At 47.3% G+C, this 25,555-nt stretch overlaps 2 protein-coding genes across 2 annotated transcripts in view; both read right to left on the bottom strand.

Annotated features, from left to right (window-relative positions):
• Window positions 1-4,024: 4,024 nt before the first annotated feature.
• On the bottom strand, window positions 4,025-19,832 carry LOC147108197 (uncharacterized). The gene is made up of 7 exons (XM_086005994.1): window positions 19,810-19,832; window positions 18,376-18,533; window positions 11,299-11,469; window positions 9,986-10,144; window positions 7,386-7,556; window positions 5,299-5,470; window positions 4,025-4,196 (listed from the first exon to the last, which is right to left on the bottom strand). Exons 1-7 carry the CDS (start codon window positions 19,830-19,832, stop codon window positions 4,025-4,027), a joined length of 1,026 nt encoding a protein of 341 aa, XP_085862120.1.
• Window positions 19,833-20,867: 1,035 nt separating this feature from the next.
• LOC147108196 (uncharacterized) overlaps window positions 20,868-25,555 on the bottom strand; it is a 41,809-nt gene continuing 37,121 nt past the window's right edge. Inside the window, exons 16-19 of the mRNA XM_086005993.1 lie at window positions 25,202-25,372; window positions 23,408-23,578; window positions 22,155-22,325; window positions 20,868-21,052 (exon numbers count right to left, since the gene is read on the bottom strand). Coding sequence (XP_085862119.1) covers window positions 20,868-21,052; window positions 22,155-22,325; window positions 23,408-23,578; window positions 25,202-25,372 — 698 coding nt within the window. The remainder of the gene's footprint in view (window positions 21,053-22,154; window positions 22,326-23,407; window positions 23,579-25,201; window positions 25,373-25,555) is intronic.

The raw sequence follows: 25,555 nt of genomic DNA, 5'->3' as shown, positions 1-25,555 counted from the left end.
TAGAAATCTCTCCTGCACAGAAAGCTGCAGGCTGTCACTTTTGACAGATCGCAGCCATTCTGCTTTCTGTGCCGGTGAGATGAGGGACTCCCCGAACCTAAAGGAAGGAAGGCTGAAAAGTTAAGTAAATGCATGTAAAACTTATTTAATCACTTTAGACACACCAAACACACTTACCTTTGCACTCATGCACCCATCACTCACCTGAACACCGACATCTCGACCCCTTCAAGCCCTTCAACCCGACGGCCCGACTCCTCCAACTTGCCGTGGTTTAGAGCCGTCGGGAATCCCACAGTTCAAGCTTAAAAATAGGGATTTGGCTAAAAACTGCCTGTTAACTACCTGTTAACAGGCAGTTAATTAGCACTAAGCCCTTCCCGCCTCGGGTAGGCGGTTCCCAGTGCGGGGGCGGGTACCCACCTCCTTTGAAACTGGCTTGGGGGCGGGATGGGGTCGGGACCCCCGATTTCGGGAATTTAATCCCCCGCACGCCTCCACACCTGACTCCACGGCACACTGAAAATCGAGCCCAATAAAACGACGACATTTTGATGTTGCTTCATTGTGTGTTCCTAATCCTGCATTTAGTTGAAAGGCAGCAGAATGAAACTGCTGATAAACATTTACTAGGATACTCACCACTTGTACTGAGAGGTGCTGTTGAGATGGTCGTTGATTCAGATGTCAGTGCTGGAGTAGAGCTCCCTGTAGTTGTTGCTGCTGCTGTGCTTGTTGAGGCAGGAGCTGATGTCGAGGTCGGTGCTGCAGTGGTCGACTCTGTACTTGCAGTCGATGTTTCTGTTGATGCTGTTAAAGTAGTTTATGTTGTTATAGAGGCAAACAGAGAACTTGGAACAATATACTGTGATTTGTGCATGAAAGGTAAACTGCTATTTCATGTTAACACTTCCATTAAATGGAAATTTCTCAGAAAGATAACGGGCTTGATTTTACCAATGGGGAGTTTTTGGAGGTGGGATTCCAACATGTCAGGTTTCAGTCCCGTCTCCATCAACTTCTGGCCAACCCATGCCATTTTCTGTTGATTGACCTTGTTAAGCCCGCCCAGCGGGCTTAGCAGGCCAATTAAGGGGAAGCCAGTTACAGAGAACGTCAGCGTATGACATTTCATCTGTCAAAAACTATTGACAGATGAATTGTCATCGTTTCACAGCTCTTTGAAGCTGTCAAACCCTGGCATTCTCTGCAGTTTGATGAGTTCTTGAAGTCAAGACCTCATCAAACCTCTTTCTTTAGCAGAAATTAGATGGCTGCTGCATTGCAGAAGGCAACGGCCATCTGTCATCTCTGCCGCGGAGGTGCGAGACTCTCCGTATACCCACCGATTGAAGCCTGCAGGAAGAAACAAAGGTAAGTACACTTTTTCTAACACTTTCCACTTACCTCAGATACTCACCTCTCCACACTTGCACCCATCACTTACCTCCACAGCACACTTTTGGAGCCCTCCGACGCCCGCAGACCCACTACTCCCCTCGGTGACCCTGGCGGGTTTCGGAGCCTTCGGGAAGCCCGCACTTCTGTGGGCAAAATGGTGATAATCCTCTGATCTACCTGTTAACTACCTGTTAACAGGCAGTTAAGTGGCTGTAATCCCTTCCCACCTCCAAGGAGACAGGACCCGGTGCAGGACGGCTTCCCACCTCCTGGCAAGATGGCACGGAGGCGGGTTGGGTGCGGGATGGGCACCCGCCCCCAAATTCTGCCATTTTCCCGGCAGTCCTGCCATCAAACCCGCCTCCCCAGCGTTGGCAAAATGCAGCCCAACATAGCTAGGTTGCAGCAGCAGCAATGCACCAAATGTCATGGCACATGGTTCTGCCCTGCATTGTTCTAGCAGACACAATAAAACTACGACATTTTGATGTTGTTTCATTGTGTGTTCCCAATCCTGCATTATATTGAACAGACTCAAAATGAAACTGCTGATAAAGGTTTACTAGGATACTCACCACTTGTACTGAGAGGTGCTGTTGAGATGGTGGTTGATTCAGATGTCAGTGCTGGAGTAGGGCCCCCTGTAGTTGTTGCTGCTGCTGTGCTTGTTGAGGCAGGAGCTGATGTCAAGGTCGGAGCTGCAGTGGTTGACTCTGTACTTGCAGTCGATGTTCCTGTTGTTGCTTTTAAAGTAGTTATGTTGTTATAGAGGTAAATAGTAAACTTGGAACAACAATAATATGATTTGTGCATGAAAGACATTCTGCTAATACTTGTTAACACTTGGGTATAATGGAAATTTGTCAGAAAAATAACATAGCCAGGTAGCAGTTCTCGTCTGCATTCTTCTGGCTAAGAAAGCAGAAGTGCAACATTTTGATGTTGTTTCATTATGTGTTCTTAATCCTGCAGTATATATTTTTTTATTTGTTTATGGGTTGTGGGCTTCGCTGGCAAGACCAGCATTTATTGCCCACCGATAATTGTAGTTGATGGAAAGTCTTTGGGCAGTCAGGAGGTGAGTCATTCACTGCAGAATACCTAGCCTCTGACTTGCTCTTGTTGCCACAGTATTTATGTGGCAGGTCCAGTTAAGTTTCTGGTCAATGGTAACCCCCAGGATGTTGATGGGGGGGATTCGGCGATGGTAATGCCACTAATGTCAAGGGGCGGTGGTTAGACTCTCGCTTGTTGGAGATAGTCATTGCCTGGCAATTGAAAGTCTTCAGAATGAAACTGCTGATAAAGGTTTACTAGGATACTCACCACTTGTTGTACCGAGAGGTGCTGTTGAGATGGTCGTTGATTCAGATGTCAATGCTGGAGTAGAGCTCCCTGTAGTTGTTGCTGCTGCTGTGCTTGTTGAGGCAGGAGCTGATGTCGAGGTCGGTGCTGCAGTGGTCGACTCTGTACTTGCAGTCGATGTTTCTGTTGATGCTGTTAAAGTAGTTTATTTTGTTATAGAGGCAAATGAGAAAACTTGGAACAACAAATTTTGATTATTAGATGAAAGACAAACTGTTATTTCTTGCTACCACTTGGGTATAGTGGAAATTTCCCAGAAAGCATAAATAGCCAGGTTACAGCAGCAGCAGCAATGCACCAAATGTCATGGCACGTTATTCTTATCTGCATTGTTCTAGATGACACATCAGAAGTGCAACATTTTGATGTTGTATCATTATGTGTTCCTAATCCTGCATTATTTTTTAAAATTCATTTATGGGGTTTGGGCTTCGCTGGCAAGGCCAGCATTTATTGCCCATCCCTAATTGCCCTTGAGGAGGTGGTGCTGAGCCACCTTCTTGAACCGCTGCTGTCCGTGTGGTGAAGGTACTCCCACAGTGCTGTTAGGTAGGGAGTTCCAGGATTTTGACCCAGCGACGATGAAGGATTGGTGATATGCTTCTAAGTCAGGATGGTGTGTGACTTGGAGGGGGACGTGAAGATGGTGGTGTTCCCATGCATCTGCTGCCCTTGTCCTTCTAGCTGGAAGAGGTTGCAGATTTGGAAGGTGCTGCTGAAGAAGCCTTGGTGTGTTGCTGCAGTGCATCTTGTAGATGGTACACACTGCATCTACAGTACGTCGGTGGTGGAGGGAGCAAATTTTTAAGGTGGTAGTTTGGGTGCCAATCAAGCGGGCTGCTTTGTCCTGGATGGTGTCGAGCTTCTTGAGTGTTGCTGGAGCTGCATTCATCCAGGCAAGTGGAGAGTATTCCATCACACTCCTTACTTGTGCCTTGTAGATGATGGAAAGGCTTTGGGGAGTCAGGAGGTGAGTCACTCACCACAGAATACCTAGCCTCTGACCTGCTCTTGTTGCCACAGTATTTATGTGGCTGGTCCAGTTAAGTTTCTGCTCAATGGTAACCCCCAGGGTGTTGATGGTGGGGAATTTGGCGATGGTAATGCCACTGACAGTCAAGGGGCGGTGGTTAGACTCTCGCTTGTTGGAGATAGTCATTGCCTGGCATATGAAAGGCTTCAGAATGAAACGGCTGATAAACGTTTACTGGGATACTCACCACTTGTACTGAGAGGTGCTGTTGAGATGGTCGTTGATTCAGATGTCAATGCTGGAGTAGAGCTCCCTGTAGTTGTTGCTGCTGCTGTGCTTGTTGAGGCAGGAGCTGATGTCGAGGTCGGTGCTGCAGTGGTCGACTCTGTACTTGCAGTCGACGGTTTTGTTGATGCTGTTAAAGTAGTTTATTTTGTTATAGAGGCAAATGAGAAAACTTGGAAAAACAAATATTGATTGTTAGATGAAAGACAAACTGTTATTTCTTGTTACCACTTAGATATGATGGAAATTTCTCAAAGATAACATAGCCAGGTTGCAGCAGCAGCAATGCACCAAATGTCATGGCACTTGATTCTCCCCTGCATTGTTCTAGCAGACACAGTGGGCTGGATTTTCATTCAGAAGTCGGGTTGATGGCCGGACTACAACTTTCGGGGTTGTAGTCCCGCCTCAATGGAGACGCAGCCAATCCACGCGATTTTAACTTGATTGACCTAGTTGAGCCCGCCCAGCAGGCTCAGCAGGCCAATTAAGGGCCACCCGGCAACAGGTGATGTCACAGACCGAAATTTCATCTGTCAAGCCATTTTGACAGATGAAATATCAATGTTTCACAGCTGTTTGAAGCTGTCAAACACTGACAGTCTTACTTCTAACATGAGTCCTTCTCCACAGACTCAGTTAGAAATCTCTCCTGCACAGAAAGCTGCAGGCTGTCACTTTTGACAGATCGCAGCCATTCTGCTTTCTGTGCCGGTGAGATGAGGGACTCCCCGAACCTAAAGGAAGGCTGAAAAGTTAAGTAAATGCATGTAAAACTTATTTAATCACTTTAGACACACCAAACACACTTACCTTTGCACTCATGCACCCATCACTCACCTGAACACCGACATCTCGACCCCTTCAAGCCCTTCAACCCGACGGCCCGACTCCTCCAACTTGCCGTGGTTTAGAGCCGTCGGGAATCCCACAGTTCAAGCTTAAAAATAGGGATTTGGCTAAAAACTGCCTGTTAACTACCTGTTAACAGGCAGTTAATTAGCACTAAGCCCTTCCCGCCTCGGGTAGGCGGTTCCCAGTGCGGGGGCGGGTACCCACCTCCTTTGAAACTGGCTTGGGGGCGGGATGGGGTCGGGACCCCCGATTTCGGGAATTTAATCCCCCGCACGCCTCCACACCTGACTCCACGGCACACTGAAAATCGAGCCCAATAAAACGACGACATTTTGATGTTGCTTCATTGTGTGTTCCTAATCCTGCATTTAGTTGAAAGGCAGCAGAATGAAACTGCTGATAAACATTTACTAGGATACTCACCACTTGTACTGAGAGGTGCTGTTGAGATGGTCGTTGATTCAGATGTCAGTGCTGGAGTAGAGCTCCCTGTAGTTGTTGCTGCTGCTGTGCTTGTTGAGGCAGGAGCTGATGTCGAGGTCGGTGCTGCAGTGGTCGACTCTGTACTTGCAGTCGATGTTTCTGTTGATGCTGTTAAAGTAGTTTATGTTGTTATAGAGGCAAACAGAGAACTTGGAACAATATACTGTGATTTGTGCATGAAAGGTAAACTGCTATTTCATGTTAACACTTCCATTAAATGGAAATTTCTCAGAAAGATAACGGGCTTGATTTTACCAATGGGGAGTTTTTAGAGGTGGGATTCCAACATGTCAGGTTTCAGTCCCGTCTCCATCAACTTCTGGCCAACCCATGCCATTTTCTGTTGATTGACCTTGTTAAGCCCGCCCAGCGGGCTTAGCAGGCCAATTAAGGGGAAGCCAGTTACAGAGAACGTCAGCGTATGACATTTCATCTGTCAAAAACTATTGACAGATGAATTGTCATCGTTTCACAGCTCTATGAAGCTGTCAAACACTGACATTCTCTGCAATTTGATGAGTTCTTGAAGTCAAGACCTCATCAAACCTCTTTCTTTAGCAGAAATTAGATGGCTGCTGCATTGCAGAAGGCAACGGCCATCTGTCATCTCTGCCGCGGAGGTGCGAGACTCTCCGTATACCCACCGATTGAAGCCTGCAGGAAGAAACAAAGGTAAGTACACTTTTTCTAACACTTTCCACTTACCTCAGACACTCACCTCTCCACACTTGCACCCATCACTTACCTCCACAGCACACTTTTGGACCCCTCCGACGCCCGCAGACCCACTACTCCCCTCGGTGACCCTGGCGGGTTTCGGAGCCTTCGGGAAGCCCACACTTCTGTGGGCAAAATGGGGATAATCCTCTGATCTGCCTGTTAACTACCTGTTAACAGGCAGTTAAGTGGCTGTAATCCCTTCCCACCTCCAAGGAGACAGGACCCGGTGCAGGACGGCTTCCCACCTCCTGGCAAGATGGCACGGAGGCGGGTTGGGTGCGGGATGGGCACCCGCCCCCAAATTCTGCCATTTTCCCGGCAGTCCTGCCATCAAACCCGCCTCCCCAGCGTTGGCAAAATGCAGCCCAACATAGCTAGGTTGCAGCAGCAGCAATGCACCAAATGTCATGGCACATGGTTCTCCCCTGCATTGTCCTAGCAGACACAATAAAACTACAACATTTTGATGTTGTTTCATTGTGTTCCCAATCCTGCATTATATTGAACAGACTCAAAATGAAACTGCTGATAAAGGTTTACTAGGATACTCACCACTTGTACTGAGAGGTGCTGTTGAGATGGTGGTTGATTCAGATGTCAGTGCTGGAGTAGGGCCCCCTGTAGTTGTTGCTGCTGCTGTGCTTGTTGAGGCAGGAGCTGATGTCAAGGTCGGAGCTGCAGTGATTGACTCTGTACTTGCAGTCGATGTTCCTGTTGTTGCTTTTAAAGTAGTTATGTTGTTATAGAGGTAAATAGTAAACTTGGAGCAACAATAATATGATTTGTGCATGAAAGACATTCTGCTAATACTTGTTAACACTTGGGTATAATGGAAATTTGTCAGAAAAATAACATAGCCAGGTAGCAGTTCTCATCTGCATTGTTCTGGCTGAGACAGCAGAAGTGCAACATTTTGATGTTGTTTCATTATGTGTTCTTAATCCTGCAGTATATATATTTTTATTTGTTTATGGGTTGTGGGCTTCACTGGCAAGACCAGCATTTATTGCCCACCCATAATTGTAGTTGATGGAAAGTCTTTGGGCAGTCAGGAGGTGAGTCACTCACTGCAGAATACCTAGCCTCTGACTTGCTCTTGTTGCCACAGTATTTATGTGGCAGGTCCAGTTAAGTTTCTGGTCAATGGTAACCCCCAGGATGTTGATGGGGGGGATTCGGCGATGGTAATGCCACTAATGTCAAGGGGCGGTGGTTAGACTCTCGCTTGTTGGAGATAGTCATTGCCTGGCAATTGAATGTCTTCAGAATGAAACTGCTGATAAAGGTTTACTAGGATACTCACCACTTGTTGTACCGAGAGGTGCTGTTGAGATGGTCGTTGATTCAGATGTCAGTGCTGGTGTAGAGCTCCCTGTAGTTGTTGCCGCTGCTGTGCTTGTTGAGGCAGGAGCTGATGTTGAGGTCGGTGCTGCAGTGGTCGACTCTGTACTTGCAGTCGATGTTTCTGTTGATGCTGTTAAAGTAGTTTATTTTGTTATAGAGGCAAATGAGAAAACTTGGAACAACAAATGTTGATTTTTAGATGAAAGACAAACTGTTATTTCTTGCTACCACTTGGGTATAGTGGAAATTTCCCAGAAAGCATAAATAGCCAGGTTACAGCAGCAGCAGCAATGCACCAAATGTCATGGCACGTTATTCTTATCTGCATTGTTCTAGATGACACAACAGAAGTGCAACATTTTGATGTTGTATCATTATGTGTTCCTAATCCTGCATTATTTTTTAAAATTCATTTATGGGGTTTGGGCTTCGCTGGCAAGGCCAGCATTTATTGCCCATCCCTAATTGCCCTTGAGGAGGTGGTGGTGAGCCGCCTTCTTGAACCGCTGCTGTCCGTGTCGTGAAGGTACTTCCACAGTGCTGTTAGGTAGGGAGTTCCAGGATTTTGACCCAGCGACGATGAAGGATTGGTGATATGCTTCTAAGTCAGGATGGTGTGTGACTTGGAGGGGGACGTGAAGATGGTGGTGTTCCCATGCATCTGCTGCCCTTGTCCTTCTAGCTGGAAGAGGTTGCAGATTTGGAAGGTGCTGCTGAAGAAGCCTTGGTGTGTTGCTGCAGTGCATCTTGTAGATGGTACACACTGCATCTACAGTACGTCGGTGGTGGAGGGAGCGAATTTTTAAGGTGGTAGTTTGGGTGCCAATCAAGCGGGCTGCTTTGTCCTGGATGGTGTCGAGCTTCTTCAGTGTTATTGGAGCTGCACTCATCCAGGCAAGTGGAGAGTATTCCATCACACTCCTTACTTGTGCCTTGTAGATGATGGAAAGGCTTTGGGGAGTCAGGAGGTGAGTCACTCACCACAGAATACCTAACCTCTGACCTGCTCTTGTTGCCACAGTATTTATGTGGCTGGTCCAGTTAAGTTTCTGCTCAATGGTAACCCCCAGGATGTTGATGGTGGGGAATTTGGCGATGGTAATGCCACTGACTGTCAAGGGGCGGTGGTTAGACTCTCACTTGTTGGAGATAGTCATTGCCTGGCATTTGAAAGGCTTCAGAATGAAACTGCTGATAAACGTTTACTAGGATACTCACCACTTGTACTGAGAGGTGCTGTTGAGACGGTCGTTGATTCAGATGTCAGTGCTGGAGTGGAGCTCCCTGTAGCTGTTGCTGCTGCTGTGCTTGTTGAGGCAGGAGCTGATGTCGAGGTCGGTGCTGCAGTGGTCGACTCTGTACTTGCAGTCGATGGTTCTGTTGATTCTGTTAAAGTAGTATATTTTGTTATAGAGGCAAATGAGAAAACTTGGAACAACAAATATTGATTGTTAGATGAAAGATAAACTGTTATTTCTTGTTACAACTGGCCCAGAAATTCGGGTCGGGGTCTTCCCGCGGGTGCAAGCCCCCGACATGCACTTACCTACCGCGCCAGCCGTTCAGCTGTGGGCCCGCGTGGGATTCCAATCCTGGGCCTCCTCCAACTGCCAGCGCACAGTGCTTGCGTATCCCAGGGGCTCAATTAGTTTGATGCGTCCCCTGGGATCACGTGGGCCATGGAGAGCCAATGGTAGCAGGGAATGCTTCATTCATAAGTTTGACAGGAAGAGCTGTCAAACCTATAAATACTGTAAGCCCCAAAACTTCACTAAAACTTCAAATACATTTCTGTTTAAATCATATTTTAAAAATAACTATGAATTACATGAAATAACTATTTTAAACAATAATTTAAATTTTTGAAAAAATTTATTACATTTTCTAACAGGGCTAAAAATAAACTTACCTTTCTTTAAAGTATTTAAAAATAATAAACCTGTGGAAAAAATGTTTTAATTTTAATTATTTCACCACTTACCTTGTTAAAAGCAGGCCTTGCGCCTGCTTTTTAAAAGTGTAAATGCTGGAGACTTACCCTCCCGGAGAAACCTGCAAAAAAACCGTAAGTTCGATGCGCACGCGCTGCCTCTCTGGCGCACGCGTTCCACCTGTCAACCTCTTCTTTCAGGGGAAGGGAAGTGCCAGTTTCTTGCACATGTGCAGTGCATGTACGATACCGGCATTTTCGTTAGGCCTACGCGTGAGTACCCAGTGCGTACTCACGCATTGGGTCCCGAATTTCTGGGACAATGTAAACTTGGAAACTTGAAAACTTGGACGAACAAATATTAATTTGTAGATGAAAGACAAACTGTTATTTCCTGTTACCATTAGATATAATGGAAATTTCTCAGAAAGATAACATAGCCAGGTTGCAGCAGCAGCAATGCACCAAATGTCATGGCACTTGATTCTCCCCTGCATTGTTCTAGCAGACACAATAAAACTACAAAATTTTGATGTTGCTTCATTGTGTGTTCCCAATCCTGCATTTGATTGAAAGGAATCAGAATGAAACTGCTGATAAAGGTTTACTAGGATACTCACCACTTGTACTGAGAGGTGCTGTTGAGATGGTCATTGATTCAGATGTCAGTGCTGGAGTAGAGCTCCCTGTAGTCGTTGCTGCTGCTGTGCTTGTTGAGGCAGGAGCTGATGTCGAGGTCGGTGCTGCAGTGGTCGACTCCGTACTTGCAGTCGATGTTTCTGTTGATGCTGTTAAAGTAGCTTATGTTGTTATAGAGGCAAACAGAAAACTTGTAACAATATACTATGATTTGTGCATGAAAGACAAACTGCTATTTCATGTTAACACTTCCATTAAATGGAAATTTCTCAGAAAGATAACGGACTGGATTTTAGCAATGGGGAATTTTTGGAGGCGGGATTCCCACATGTCGGGTTTCAGTCCCGTCTCCATCAACTTCTGGTCAACCCACGCCAATTTCCCTTGATTGACCTTGTTAAGCCCGCCCAGCGGAGTTAGCAGGCCAATTAAGGGGAAGCCGGTTACAGAGAACGTGAGCATATGACGTTTCATCTGTCAAAACTTTTGACAGATGAATGGGTCATCGTTTGACAGCTCTGTGAAGCTGTCAAACACTGACATTCTCTGTAGTTTGATGAGTTCTTGAAGTCAAGACCTCATCAAACCTCTTTCATTTACAGAAATTAGATGGCTGCTGCATTGGAGAAGACAACGGCCATCTGTCATTTCTGCCGCGGAGGTGCGAGACTCTCCGCATACCTACCGATTGAAGCCTGCAGGAAGAAACAAAGGTAAGTACACTTTTTCTAACACTTTCCACTTACCTCAGATACTCACCTCTCCACACTTGCACCCATCACTCACCTCCACAGCACACTTTAGGACCCACAGACCCACTACGCACCTCGGTGACCCTGGCGGGTTTCGGAGCCTTCGGGAAGCCCTCACTTGTGTGGGCAAAATGGGGATAATACTCTTATCTGCCTATTAATTACCTGTTAACAGGCAGTTACGTGGCTGTAATCCCTTCCCACCTCCAAGGAGACAGGACCCGGTGCAGGATGTCTTCCCGCCTCCTGGCAAGATGGCACGGAGGCGGGCTGGGTGCGGGTTGGGCACCCGCCCCCAAATACTGCCATTTTCCCGGCAATACTGCCATCAAACCGTCTCCCCAGGGCTGGCAAAATTCAGCCCAATATAGCCAGGTTGCAGCAGCAGCAATGCACCAAATGTCATGGCACATGATTCTCCCCTGCATTGTTCTAGCAGACACAATAAAACGACAACATTTTGATGTTGTTTCATTGTGTGTTCCTAATCCTGCATTTGATTGAAAGGAATCAGAATGAAACTGCTGATAAAGGTTTACTAGGATACTCACCACTTGTTGTACTGAGAGGTGCTGTTGAGATGATCGTTGATTCAGATGTCAATGCTGGAGTAGAGCTCCCTGTAGTTGTTGCTGCTGCTGTGCTTGTTGAGGCAGGAGCTGATGTCGAGGTCGCTGCTGCAGTGTTTGACTCTGTACTTGCAGTCGATGTTTCTGTTGTTGCTGTTAAAGTAGTTTATGTTGTTATAGAGGCAAATGAGAAAACTTGGAAGAACAAATATTGATTTGTAGAGGAAAGACAAACTGTTATTTCCTGTTACCATTAGATATAATGGAAATTTCTCAGAAAGAGAACATAGCCAGGTAGCAGCAGCAGGTGCAATGCACCAAATGACATGGCACTTGATTCTCCCCTGCATTGTTCTAGCAGAAACAATAAAACTACAACATTTTGAAGTTGTTTCATTGTGTGTTCCCAATCCTGCAGTTGATTGAAAGGAATTAGAATGAAACTGCTGATAAAGGTTTACTAGGATACTCACCAGTTGTTGTACTGAGAGGTGCTGTTGAGATGGTCGGTGATTCAGATGTCAATGCTGGAGTAAAGCTCCCTGTAGTTGTTGCTGCTGCTGTGCTTGTTGAGGCAGGAGCTGATGTCGAGGTCGGTGCTGCAGTGGTCGATTTTGTACTTGCAGTCGATGTTTCTGTTGACGCTGTTAAAGTCGTTTATGTTGTTATTGAGGCAAACAGAAAACTTGGAACAACATACTATGATTTGTGCATGAAAGACAAACTACTATTTCATGTTAACACTTCCATTAAATGGAAATTTCTCAGAAAGATAACGGGCTGGATTTTACCAATGGGGAGGTTTTGGAGGCGGGATTCCCACATGTCGGGTTTCAGTCCCGTCTCCATCAACTTCTGGCCAACCCATGTCATTTTCCCTTGATTGACTTTGTTAAGCCCGCTCAGCGGGCCTAGCAGGTGAATTAAGGGGAAGCCGGTTACAGAGAAACTCAGCATATGACGTTTCATCTGTCAAAAACTTTTGACAGATGAATGGGTCATCGTTTGACAGCTCTGTGAAGCTGTCAAACACTGGCATTCTCTGTAGTTTGCTGAGTTCTTGAAGTCACGACCTCATCAAACCTCTTTCTTTTGCAGAGATTAGATGGCTGCTGCATTGGAGAAGGCAACGGCCTGTGTCATCTCTCCCGCGGAGGTGCGAGACTCTCCGCATACCCACCGATTGAAGCCTGCAGGAAGAAACAAAGGTAAGTACACTTTTTCTAACACTTTCCACTTACCTCAGATATTCACCTCTTCACACTTGCACCCATCACTCACCTCCACAGCACACTTTTGGACCCCTCTGACCCCCGCAGATCCACTAGCCTCGGTGAACCAGGCGGGTTTTGGAGCCTTGGGGAGCCCGCACTTGTGTGGGCAAAATGGGGATAATCCTCTTATCTGCCTGTTAACTACCTGTTAACAGACAGGTAAGTGGCTGTAATCGCTTCCTGCCTCCAAGGTGACAGGACCCGGTGCAGGACGGCTACCCGCCTCCTGGCAAGATGGCACGGCGGCAGGTTGGGTGCGTGTTGGGCACCCGCCCCCAAAGTCTGCCATTTTCCCGGCAGTCCTACCATCAAACCCGCCTCCCCAGGGCTGGCAAAATCCAGCCCAACATGGCTAGGTTGCAGCAGCAGCAATGGACCAAATGTCATGGCACATGATTCTCCCCTGCATTGTTCTAGCAGACACAATAAAACTACAACATTTTGATGTTGTTTCATTATGTGTTCCTAATCCTGCATTTGATTGAAAGGAATCAGAGTTTAACTGCTGATAAGGGTTTACTAGGATACTCACTGTAGTGTATGTACCTTTAAGGGGAGAACTACTTTTTACAGCTCCTCTATACTGTAGTACCGGCAGTGACCACACCTGTATATAAACCCTGAGTAGGGATCTGTACATTTAGTTTTAGAGTAACCCTCATCCAGTAAATACCTGTTGATTGTTCCTGCAGTCTCGTGTCTAGTTATTGAAGGACACACAACATCAAAAATACACGGATCTAACAGTGGCGACGAGGCAGATTCGAACCTACCTGCAACTCTGCATTACCTCCCAGGGATTCGCTCCTGGAGAACAGTGGAAGAAAGTTGAGGCCAGAAGCATGGGCGTCGACCACGAGCAACCGCCCAGTCATCCAGCAGAGATTTGAGCATCGCAGGGGAGGCTGTTGAGAGCTGGGCTTGGTTCTCCAGTCAAGGTGGTCCAGCGAAACGGGCTGGCAACAGGCACGGCGCAGACTCTTCCCGGACAGCGGCGGCTAGAGCCGACCGACGGCACAGAAAAGGCCGAGCAGCGTTGACGGGAGAAGAGAGAGGGTAGAGCGCACAGGGCGCAGCCGGTGTTCAGGACCGAGCGGCGTCAACGGGAGAAGAGAGAGGGTAGAGCGCACAGGGCGCAGCCGGTGTTCAGGACCGAACGGCGTCGACGGGAGAAGAGAGAGAGGCATGAAGGAAAACGCGCAGAGCGCAGCCGGTGTTCAAGGGACGAGCAGCGTCAGCGGGGAAGAAAGGGAAACGCGCAGAGCGCAGCCGGTGTTCAAGGGCCGAGCAGCCGCAGCGGAGAAGAAGGGAGAGCGCGGGAAACGCCATTTTGAGCTGCAGCGGAGAAGGGGGAGCGCGGGAAAACACCATTTTGAGCCGCAGCGGAGAAGAAGGGAGAGCGCGGGAAAATGCCATTTTGAGCCGCAAGAAGAAGGGAAAGCGCGGGAAAACGCCATTTTGAGCCAGTCTAACCACACCCAGTGATGCCGAAGACCGGCAGTATCACAGCGTTCGACAAAGAAGTCGAAGATTGGACGACATATGTCGAACGCATAGAAGTGTACTGCAAGGCGAATGAAGTGCCAGATGAGAGGAAAGCGCTGGTATTGCTGAATTCCATGGGTGCAAAAACGTATGGCTTACTGCAAAACCTAGTAACCCCAGAGAAGCCAGTGGACAAGGATTTTGGAAACATAGTGTCAATCCTACAGAACCACTTAAACCCCACACCGCTGCTGATAGCAGAAAGATTTAAGTTTCACAAAAGGAACCAGCATAAAGATGAAAGCAATGCTGAGTATTTAACGGAACTCCGCAAGCTATCGAAAAACTGCCAGTTTGGAACGGGACTAGCAGATACTTTAAGGGACAAGTTTGTGTGTGGGCTTCAAAGTGAAGGAACCCAGAAACGGCTTCTATCAGAAAAGGATCTTACGCTGGACAAGGCTTTCAGCATGGCAGTATCACACGAAGCAGCCGCATGGGGCGCTGCAGAGATACAACGGAGACCGCAAGAATATGGCACAAATGAAATGTCATACGGAACAGTGAAGTGCTATCGCTGCGGCAGAACAACACACGACCATAATGATTGCTGGTTTAAGGACAAAGTGTGCAGACAGTGTGGAAAAGTAGGACATATAGCAAGAGTCTGCAGGTCGGGAAAGAAAACCAGCAGCAAGAAATCTCCACAGGAGAAGTACAAGAAGGTACATAAGGTGACGGAGAGTAGTTCAGACGAACAGAAAAGTGATACAGACTCTGGAAGCAAGGAGCTGGGTTGTCTGAAACTACATAAGGTGATCCAAACGGAGGATCATCAAACTATCTGGGTCACGCTCAAGATAGCTGGAGTCCAAGTGAAAATGGAATTGGACACAGGATCAGCCCTAACAGTCATAAACCGAAGGGACTACAAGCGGCTATTCTCACATATACCCTTGAGAGATACAGAGATTGTCTTGAAGAAGTACACGGGGCAAAACGTCTACCCCAAAGGAAAAATAAGGGTGAACGTTGTATATAATGGTAAGGAAACACCAATAATGGACCTATATGTATTGCCAGATGGAGGACCACCACTACTAGGACGTGAATGGATCCGGAAGATACAGCTAGATTGGCATTCCATACAAGCACTGACTGTAGATGCCAAAAAGGATGACGACGCCACACCTGGACGACTGTCAAAACTGCTAACTGACGCACAAGAAGTGTTCCAGGAGGGACTTGGAACACTAAAAGGCATAACAGCGACGATCAAAATAGAGGAAAATGCAAGCCCAAAGTTTTTTAAGGCCAGACCGGTGCCTTATGCGATCCGCCCAGCCGTCGAAGCAGAGCTGGAAGTTTGGAACGTTCAGGAGTACTGTCCAAAGTGGACTGGAGTGAGTGGGCCACACCCATCGTTCCTGTAATGAAGAGGTCGTTGAGTAATACGCCTGGGGAACCAAAGAAAGTTCGCATCTGTGGGGACATTAAGGTGACAGTGAACCCAGTCCTTCACATGGTACAATATCCGCTCCCGCGGATTGAAGATATTTTCGCCTCGCTATCTGGAGGGAAACGCTTCACTAAGATTGATCTGGCCCAGGCGTACCTGCAAATGGAGGTAGAAGAAGCCTCAAAACAGTACCTCACGATCAACACTCATAAAGGTCTCTACCAATACAACCGGCTGGTGTTCGGGGTAGCATCAGCTCTGGCTATTTGGCAAAGGGCAATGGATCAAGTCCTGCAAGGGATTCCAGGGACCCAGTGTTATTTGGACGACATCCTGGTCACGGGCGAAAATGACAGTGCTCACCTTGCCAACCTGGAGCAGGTGCTCACTAGTTTGAAGGAATATGGGCTCCGAGCAAATCGCCACAAATGCGAGTTTTTCCAGAAGCAGATCTCGTATTGTGGCCACGTTATTGATGAAGAGGGGTTACATAAGTCCCCTGAAAAGATTGAGGCAGTAGTCAAGGCTCCAGCACCGGAAAATGTGTCACAACTGAGGTCGTTCCTCGGGCTGGTGAACTACTACCATAAGTTCTTGCCGAATTTGTCTACAGTACTACAGCCACTGAACACCCTACTGCAAACGGGGGTACCATGGAAGTGGAATGACGAATATAAACGAGCTTTCCAGAAGTGCAAAGAATTGATCACATCAAAAGAGGTGCTGGCTTTTTTCAACCCAGCACTACCAATTCGGTTGGCGTGTGATGCATCACCCTATGGCATTGGAGCGGTGCTGTCACACAAGTTCCCGGACGGCTCGGAGAGGCCGGTAGCCTTTGTGTCTCGGTCACTAACCTCAGCCGAGCGTAACTACGCCCAGATTGACAGGGAGGCCCTCAGCCTAGTGTGGGGAGTGAAAAAGTTCAACCACTATCTGCACTGGCAGAAGTTCACCTTGCTGACGGACCACCAACCACTTGTCTCCATCTTTAATCCAAAAAAGGGCGTGCCGGTGATGACTGCGCAACGGCTACAAAGATGGTCGCTTTTTCTAGCGGCGAACCAATATGAAATCGAGTATAAGGGTACAAAACAGCATGGAAACGCTGATGGGCGTTTGCCACTGCCTACTGCGGAGGAAGCACCAGCAGTGGACCCTGTCGAAATATTTCATTCGACTATAATTGAACGCTTGCCAGTAACTAACGCTGTTACTAACGCTGATATAGAGAAGGAGACCCGAAATGACCCGACACTGTCTCGGGTATATGACTTGACGGTGAAGGGATGGCCAACACATGGCGACTCACTGTTGCCAGCATTCTCATCCAGAAGAGAACAGCTGTCAGTATGCCAGGGGACCTGGATGTGTGGATCCCGAGTGGTAATTCCACCCAAGTTAAGGGAGAGAGTGCTCAATGAGCTTCACGAAGGCCATCTGGGAGGGGTGAAAATGAAAAGCCTTGCTAGGGCTTATGTGTGGTGGCCGGGGATCGATCAGCAAATCGAGGACCTGACAAAGAGCTGCTCAGGATGCCAGAAGGTCCAAAATGCACCACCACATGCCCCTCTACACCCATGGGAGTGGCCCTCATCTCCATGGCAACAGGTGCATATTGATTTTGCTGGTCCATTCATGGACTCAATGTTTCTAATAGCCGTGGATGCGCACTCGAAATGGCCTGAGGTGATCAAAATGTCATCCACCACCACGGAGAAAACTATTGCAGTTCTACGGACCATATTTGCCAGGAACGGCTTGCCAGAGTAGATTTGCTCTGATAACGGACCACAGTTTGTGTCCGAAGAGTTTCCAAGGTTCATGAAAAGGAATGGGGTAAGGCATTACACATCTGCCCCGTATCATCCAGCCACAAATGGATTGGCTGAGAGGTTCGTACAAACCTTTAAGAAAGCAGTAAGGGCCATGTGCGATGACGACATTCCTCTGCAGCATAACGTGGACAATTTCCTGTTAGCCTACAGAAATGCGACACATGCAGGCACCAACCAGACCCCGGCCATGATGTTCTTTAACTGAAGGTTGAGATCTCGTCTGGATTTGCTCAGACCAAATGTACAAAGAGATGTTGAGAATAAGCAATTCCAGCACATCAATGAGAAGCCGACAAGGAGCTTCAATGTAGGGCAACCAGTCTTGGCCCGCGACTACCGAACAGAGAAATGGCAACTAGGAACGATATGCACACGGCAGGGGCCACTAATGTACACAGTGGATGTTGGGGAGAACATTGTGAGACGCCATGTCGACCAGATCCCAGAGTCACAGGAACGAGTCAGCCCCATGACTCGCGCACCTGGTGATGAACCCGACATACAGGTAGCATCTACCCCAGAAACAGTAGCATTGGAAGCTGATGAACCAACTGACGACAGGGGGTCTCTGCACCAAGAACAAGACACTCAGGAAAGGCGCTATCCAGAAAGGATCAGGAAGCCGCCCCAAAGACTGAATTTATAATTGGATTATTTTCAGTTAATGTGCATGTTAAAAGTGTTAATTGTTAAATGAATGTTATGGTACTGTCAATCTAAAAGGGGAGGAATTGTAGTGTATGTACCTTTAAGGGGAGAACTACTTTTTACAGCTCCTGTATACTGTAGTACCGGCAGTGACCACACCTGTATATAAACCCTGAGTAGGGATCTGTACGTTTAGTTTTAGAGTAATCCTCATCCAGTAAATACCTGTTGATTGTTCCTACAGTCTCGTGTCTAGTTATTGAAGGACACACAACATCAAAAATACACAGATCTAACACTCACCACTTGTACTGAGAGGTGCTGTTGAGATGGTCGTTGATTTAGATGTCAATACTGGAGTAGAGCTCCCTGTAGTTGTTGCTGCTGCTGTGCTTGTTGAGGCAGGAGCTGATGTCGAGGTCGGTGCTGCAGTGGTCGACTCTGTACTTGCAGTCGATGTTTCTGTTGTTGCTGTTAAAGTAGTTTATGTTGTTATAGAGGCAAATGAGAAAACTTGGAACAACAAATTTTGATTTGTAGATGAAAGACAAACTGTTATTTCTTGCTACCACTTGGGTATAATTGAAATTTCTCAGAAAAATAACATAGCCAGGTTAAAGCAATAGCAGGAATGCACCAAATGTCATGGCACATTCTTGATTGCATTTTTCTAGCTGATACAACTGAAGTGCAACATTTTGATGTTGTTTTATTATGTGTTCTTAATCCTCCATTGCTGTATATATTTTTTTATTTGTTTATGGGATGTGGGCTTCGCTGGCAATGCCAGAATTTATTGCCCATCCCTAATTGCCCTTGAGGAGGTGGTGGTGAGCCGCCTTCTTGAACCACTGCAGTCCGTGTGGTGAAGGTACTCCCACAGTGCTATTAGGTAGGGAGTTGCAGGATTTTGACCCAGCGACGATGAACGATTGGTGATATGCTTCTAAGTCAGGAAGGTGTGTGACATGGAGGGGGACTTGAGCTGGTGGTGTTCCCATGCGCCTGCTGCCCTTGTCCCTCTAGGTGGAAGAGGTCGCGGGTTTGGGAGGTGCTGTCGAAGAAGCATTGGTGAGTTGCTGCAGTGCATCTTGTAGATGGTACACACTGCAGCCATGGTACGCTGGTGGTGGAGGGAGTGAATGGTTAAGCTGGTAGATGGGGTGCCAATCAAGCGGGCTGCTTTGTCCTGGATGGTGTCGACCTTCTTGAGTGTTGTTAGAGCTGCACTCATCCAGGCAAGTGGAGAGTATTCCACCACAATCCTTACTTGTGCTTTATAGATGATGGAAAGGCTTTGGGGAGTCAGGAGGTGAGTCACTCACCGCAGAATACCTAGCCTCTGACCTGCTCTTGTTGCGACAGTATTTATGTGGCTGGTCCAGTTAAGTTTCTGGTCAATGGTAGCCCCCAGGATGTTGATGGTGGGCAATTCGGTGATGGTAATGCCACTGAATGTCAAGGGGCGGTGGTTAGACTCTCGCTTTTTGGAGATAGTCATTGCCTGGCAATTGAAAGTCTTGAGAGTGAAACTGCTGATAAAGGTTTACTAGGATACTCACCACTTGTTGTACTGAGAGGTGCTGTTGAGATGCTCGTTGATTCAGATGTCAATGCTGGAGTAGAGCTCCCTGTAGTTGTTGCTGCTGCTGTGCTTGTTGAGGCAGGAGCTGATGTCGAGGTCGGTGCTGAAGTGGTTGACTCTGTAGTTGCAGTCGATTTTTCTGTTGGTGCTGTTAAAATAGTTTATGTTGTTAATGAGGTAATTAGAAAGCTTGGAACAACATACTATGATTTGTGCATGAAAAACATTGTGCTAATATTTGTTACCACTTGGGTATAATGGAAATTTGTCAGAAAAATAACATAGCCAGGTTACAGCAGCAGCGGCAATGCATCAAATGTCATGGCACATTATTCTCGTCTGCATTGTTCTAGCTGACACAACACAAGTGCAACATTTTGATATTTTTTCATTGTGTTCCTAATCCTGCATTATATATTTTTTTATTTGTTTATGGGATGTGGGCTTCGCTGGCAAGGCCAGCATTTATTGCCCATCCCTAATTGCCCTTGAGGAGGTGGTGGTGAGCCGCCTTCCTGAACCGCTGCAGTCTGTGTGGTGAAGGTACTCCCACAGTGCTGTTCGGTAGGGAGTTCCAGAATTTTGACCCAGCGACGATGAAGGATAGGTGATATGCTTCTAAGTCAGGATGGTGTGTGACTTGGAGGGGGACTTGGAGATGGTGGTGTTCCCATGCGTCTGCTGCCCTTGTCCCTCTAGGTGGAAGAGGTCGTGAATTTGGGAGGTGCTGCCGAAGAAGCCTTGGCGAGTGGCTGCAGTGCATCTTGCAGATGCTACACACTGCAGCCACGGTATGCTGGTGATGGAGGGAATGAATGCTTAAGCTGGTAGATGGGGTGCCAATCAAGCGGGCTGCTTTGTCCTGGATGGTGTCAAGCTTCTAGAGTGTTGTTGGAGCCGCATTCATCCAGGCAAGTGGAGAGTGTTCCATCACACTCCTTACTTGTACCTTGGAGATGATGGAAAGGCTTTGGGGAGTCAGGAGGTGAGTCGCTCTCTGCAGAATACCTAGCCTATGACCTGCTCTTGTTTCCACAGTATTTATGTGGCTGGTCCAGTTAAGTTTCTGGTCAATGGTAACCCCCAGGATGTTGATGGTGGGGAATTCTGTGATGGTAATGTCACTGAATGTCAAGGGGCGATGGTTAGACTCTCGCTTGTTGGAGTTAATCATTGCCTGGCAGAATGAAACTGCTGATAAAGGTTTACTAGGATACTCACCACTTGTTGTACTGAGAGGTGCTGTTGAGATGGTCGTTGATTCAGATGTCAGTGCTGGAGTAGAGCTCCCTGTAGTTGTTGCTGCTGCTGTGCTTGTTGAGGCAGGAGCTGATGTTGAGGTCGGTGCTGCTGTGGTCAACTCTGTACTTGCAGTCGATGTTTCTGTCGGTGCTGTTAATGTAGTTTATGTTGTTATAGAGGCAAACAGAAAACTTGGAACAATATGCTATGATTTGTGCATGAAAGACAAACTGCTATTTCATGTTAACACTTCCAATAAATGGAAATTTCTCAGAAAGATAACGGGTTGCTTTTTGCCAATGGGGAGTTTTTCGAGGCGGGATTCCCACATGTCAGGTTTCAGTCCCGCCTCCATCAACTTCTGGCCAACCCACGCTATTTTTCCTTGATTGATCTTGTTAAGCCCGCCCAGTGGGCTTAGCAGGCCAAATAAGGGGAAGCCAGTTACAGAGAACGTCAGCGTATGACATTTCATCTGTCAAAAACATTTGATAGATGAATGGTCATCATTTGACAGCTCTGTGAAGCTGTCAAACACTGGCATTCTCTGTAGTTTGATGAGTTCTTGAAGTCAAGACCTTATCAAACCTCTTTCTTTTGCAGAAATTAGATGGCTGCTGCATTGGAGAAGGCAACGGCCATCTGTCATCTCTGCCGCGGAGGTGCGAGACTCTCCGCATACACAACGATTGAAGACTAGAGGAAGAAACAAAGGTAAGTACACTTTTTCTAACACTTTCCACTTAACTCATATAATCACCTCTCCACACTTGCACCCATCACACACCTCCACTTTTGGACCCCGCCGACCCCCGCAGACCCACTACTCACCTCGGTGACCCTGGCGGGTTTCGGAGCCTTTGGGAAGCCTGCACTTGTGTGGGTAGAATGGAGATAATCCTCTTATCTGCCTGTTAGCTACCTGTTAAGAGGCAGTTAAGTGGCTGTAATTCATTCCCGCCTCCAAGGAGACAGGACCCGGCGTAGGACGTCTTCCCGCCTCCTGGCAAGATGGCACGGAGGCGGGTTAGGTGCGGATTAGGCACCCGCCCAAATTCTGCCATTTTCCCAGCAGTCCCGCCATCAAACCCACCTCCCCAGGGCTGGCAAAATCCAGCCCAACATAGCTAGGTTGCAGCAGCAGCAATGGACCAAATGTCATGGCACATGGTTCTCCCCTGCATTGTTCTAGCAGACACAATAAAACTACAACATTTTGATGTTGTTTCATTATGTGTTCCTAATCCTGCATTATAGTGAAAGGAATCAGAATGAAACTGCTGATAAATGTTTACTAGGATACTCACCACTTGTTGTACTGAGAGGTGCTGTTGAGATGGTCGTTGATTCAGATGTCAGTGCTGGAGTAGAGCTCCCTGTAGTTGTTGCTGCTGCTGTGCTTGTTGAGGCAGGAGCTGATGTCGAGGTCGGTGCTGCAGTGGTCGACTCTGTACTTGCAGTCGATGTTTCTGTTGTTGCTGTTAAAGTAGTTTATGTTGTTAATGAGGTAGTTAGAAAATTTCGAACAACATACTATGATTTGTGCATGAAAGACATTCTGCTAATACTTGTTAACACTTGGGTATAATGGAAATTTGTCAGAAAAATAAGATAGCCAGGTCACAGCAGCAGTGCACCAAATGTCTTGGCACATTATTCTGGTCTGCATTGTTCTAGCTGACATAACAGAAGTGCAACATTTTGATGTTGTTTCATTATGTGTTCCTAATCCTGCATTTTATATCTTTTTATTAGTTCATGGAATGTGGGCTTCGCTGGCGGCGCCAGTAGTTATTGCCCATCCCTAATTGCCCTTGAGGAGGTGGTAGTGAGCCGCCTTCGTGAGCCGCTGCCGTCCATGTAGTGAAGGTACTCCCACAGTGCTGTTAGGTCGGGAGTTCCAGGATTTTGACCCAGCGACGATGAAGGATAGGTGATATGCTTCTAAGTCAGATGGTGTGTGACATGGAGGGGGACTTGGAGATGGTGGTGTTCCCATGCGTCTGCTGCCCTTGTCCCTCTAGGTGGAAGAGGTCGCGGGTTTGGGAGGTGCTGCCGAAGAAGCATTGGCGAGTTGCTGCAGTGCATCTTGTAGATGGTACACACTGCAGCCACAGTATGCCGGTGGTGAAGGGAGTGAATGTTTAAGGTGGTAGATGGGGTGCTAATCAAGCGGGCTGCTTTGTCCTGGATGGTGTCGAGCTTCTTCAGTGTTATTGGAGCTGCACTCATCCAGGCAAGTGGAGAGTATTCCATCACACTCCTTACTTGTGCCTTGTAGATGATGGAAAGGCTTTGGGGAGTCAGGAGGTGAGTTACTCACCGCAGAATACCTAGCCTCTGACCTGCTCTTGTTGCCACAGTATTTATGTGGCTGGTCCAGTTAAGTTTCTGGTCAATGGTAACCCCCAGGATGTTGATGGTGGGGAATTTGGTGATGGTAATGCCATTGAATGTCAAGGGGCGGTGATGAGACTCTCGCTTGTTGGAGATAGTCATTGCCTGGCAATTGAAAGTCTTGAGAATAAAACTGCTGATAAAGGTTTACTATGATACTCACCACTTGTTGTACTGAGAGGTGCTGTTGAGATGCTCGTTGATTCAGATGTCAGTGCTGGAGTAGAGCTCCTTGTAGTTGTTGCTGCTGCTGTGCTTGTTGAGGCAGGAGCTGATGTCGAGGTTGGTGCTGCAGTGGTCGACTCTGTACTTGCAGGCGATGTTTCTGTTGACGCTGTTAAAGTAGTTTATGTTGTTATAGAGGCAAACAGAGAACTTGGAACAACAAACTATGATTTGTGCATGAAAGACAAACTGCTATTTCATGTTAACACTTCCATTAAATGGAAATTTCTCAGAAAGATAACGGGCTGGATTTTACCAATGGGGAGTTTTTGGAGGCGGGATTCTCACATGTCCGGTTTCAGTCCCGTCTCCATCAACTTGTGGCTAACCCACGCTATTTTTCCTTGATTGACCTTGTTAAGCCTGCCCAGTGGGCTTAGCAGGCCAATTAAGGGGAAGCCGGTTACAGAGAACGTCAGCGTATGACGTTTGATCAGATGAATGGGTCATCGTTTGACAGCTCTGTGAAGCTGTCAAACACTAACATTCTCTGTAGTTTGATGAGTTCTTGAAGTCAAGACCTCATCAAACCTCTTTCTTTTGCAGAAATTAGATGGCTGCTGCATTGGAGAAGGCAACGGCCACGGAGGTAAGAGAATCTCCGCATACCCACCGATTGAAGCCTGCAGGAAGAAACAAAGGTAAGTACACTTTTTCTAACACTTCCCACTTACGTCAGATACTCACCGCTCCACAATTGCCCCCATTATGCACCTCCACAGCACATTTTTGGACCCCTCTGAACGCCGCAGACCCACTACTCCCCTCGGTTACCCTGGCGGGTTTCGGAGCCTTCGGGAAGCCCGCACTTGTGAGGGCAAAATGGGGTTAATCCTCTTATCTGCCAGTTAATTACCTGTTAACAGGCAGTTAAATGGCTGTAATCCTTTCCCGCCTCCAAGGAGACAGGATCCGGCAAAGGACGGCTACCCGCCTCCTGGCAAGATTGCACGGAGGCGGGTTGGGTGCGGGTCGGGCACCCGCCCCCAAACTCTGCCATTTTCCCGGCAGTCCTGCCATCAAACCCGCCTCCCCAGGGCAGGCAAAATCCAGCCCAACATAGCCTGGTTGCAGCAGCAGCAATGCACCAAATGTCATGGCACATGATTCTCCCCTGCCTTGTTCTAGCAGACTCAATGAAACTACAACATTTTGATGTTGTTTCTTTATGTGTTCCTAATCCTGCATTTGATTGAAAGTCTTCAGAATGAAACTGCTGATAAAGGTTTACTGGGATACTCACCACGTGTTGTACTGAGAGGTGCTGTTGAGATGGTCGTTGATTCAGGTGCCAGTGCTGGAGTAGAGCTCCCTGTAGTTGTTGCTGCTGCTGTGCTTGTTGAGGCAGGAGCTGATGTCGAGGTTGGTGCTGCAGTGGTCGACTCTGTACTTGCAGGCGATGTTTCTGTTGTTGCTGTTGAAGTAGTTTATGTTGTTATAGAGGCAAATGAGAAAACTTGGAACAACAAATTTTGATTTGTAGATGAAAGACAAACTGTTATTTCTTGCTACCACTTGGGTAAAATGGAAATTTCTCAGAAATCAAACATAGCCAGGTTGCAGCAGCAGCAATGCACCAAATGTGATGGTGCATGATGCTCCCCTGCATTGTTCTAGCAGATACAATAAAATTACAACATTTTGATGTTGTTTCATTATGTGGTCGTAATCCTGCATTATATTGAATGGAATCAGAGTGAAACTGCTGTTAAAGGTTGACTAGGATACTCACCACTTGTTGTACTGAGAGGTGCTGTTGAGATGGTCATTGATTCAGATGTCAGTGCTGGAGTAGAGCTCCCTGTAGTTGTTGCTGCTGCTGTACTTGTTGGCACAGGAGCTGATGTCGAGGTCAGTGCTGCTGTGGTCGACTCTGTACTTGCAGTCGATGTTTCTGTTGATGCTGTTAAAGTAGTTTATGTTGTTAATGAGGTGATTAGAAAGCTTGGAACAACATACTATAATTTGTGCATGAAAGGCACTGGGCAGGATTTTCATTGTGCTGTGGTGTCGGGATCGGAGGCGTACGGGGAGTTAAAATCCCGAAATCAGGTGTTCCGATCCCATCCCGCACCCAAACCCGACT

This window comes from Somniosus microcephalus, chromosome 13 (assembly GCF_052327205.1).
Source record: "Somniosus microcephalus isolate GS21.2 chromosome 13, FLI_Smic_1.0, whole genome shotgun sequence".
Lineage (NCBI taxonomy): Eukaryota > Metazoa > Chordata > Chondrichthyes > Squaliformes > Somniosidae > Somniosus > Somniosus microcephalus.
The sequence above is the reverse complement of the archived record's forward strand: the minus strand, read 5'-3'. Positions and strand labels throughout refer to the sequence as shown.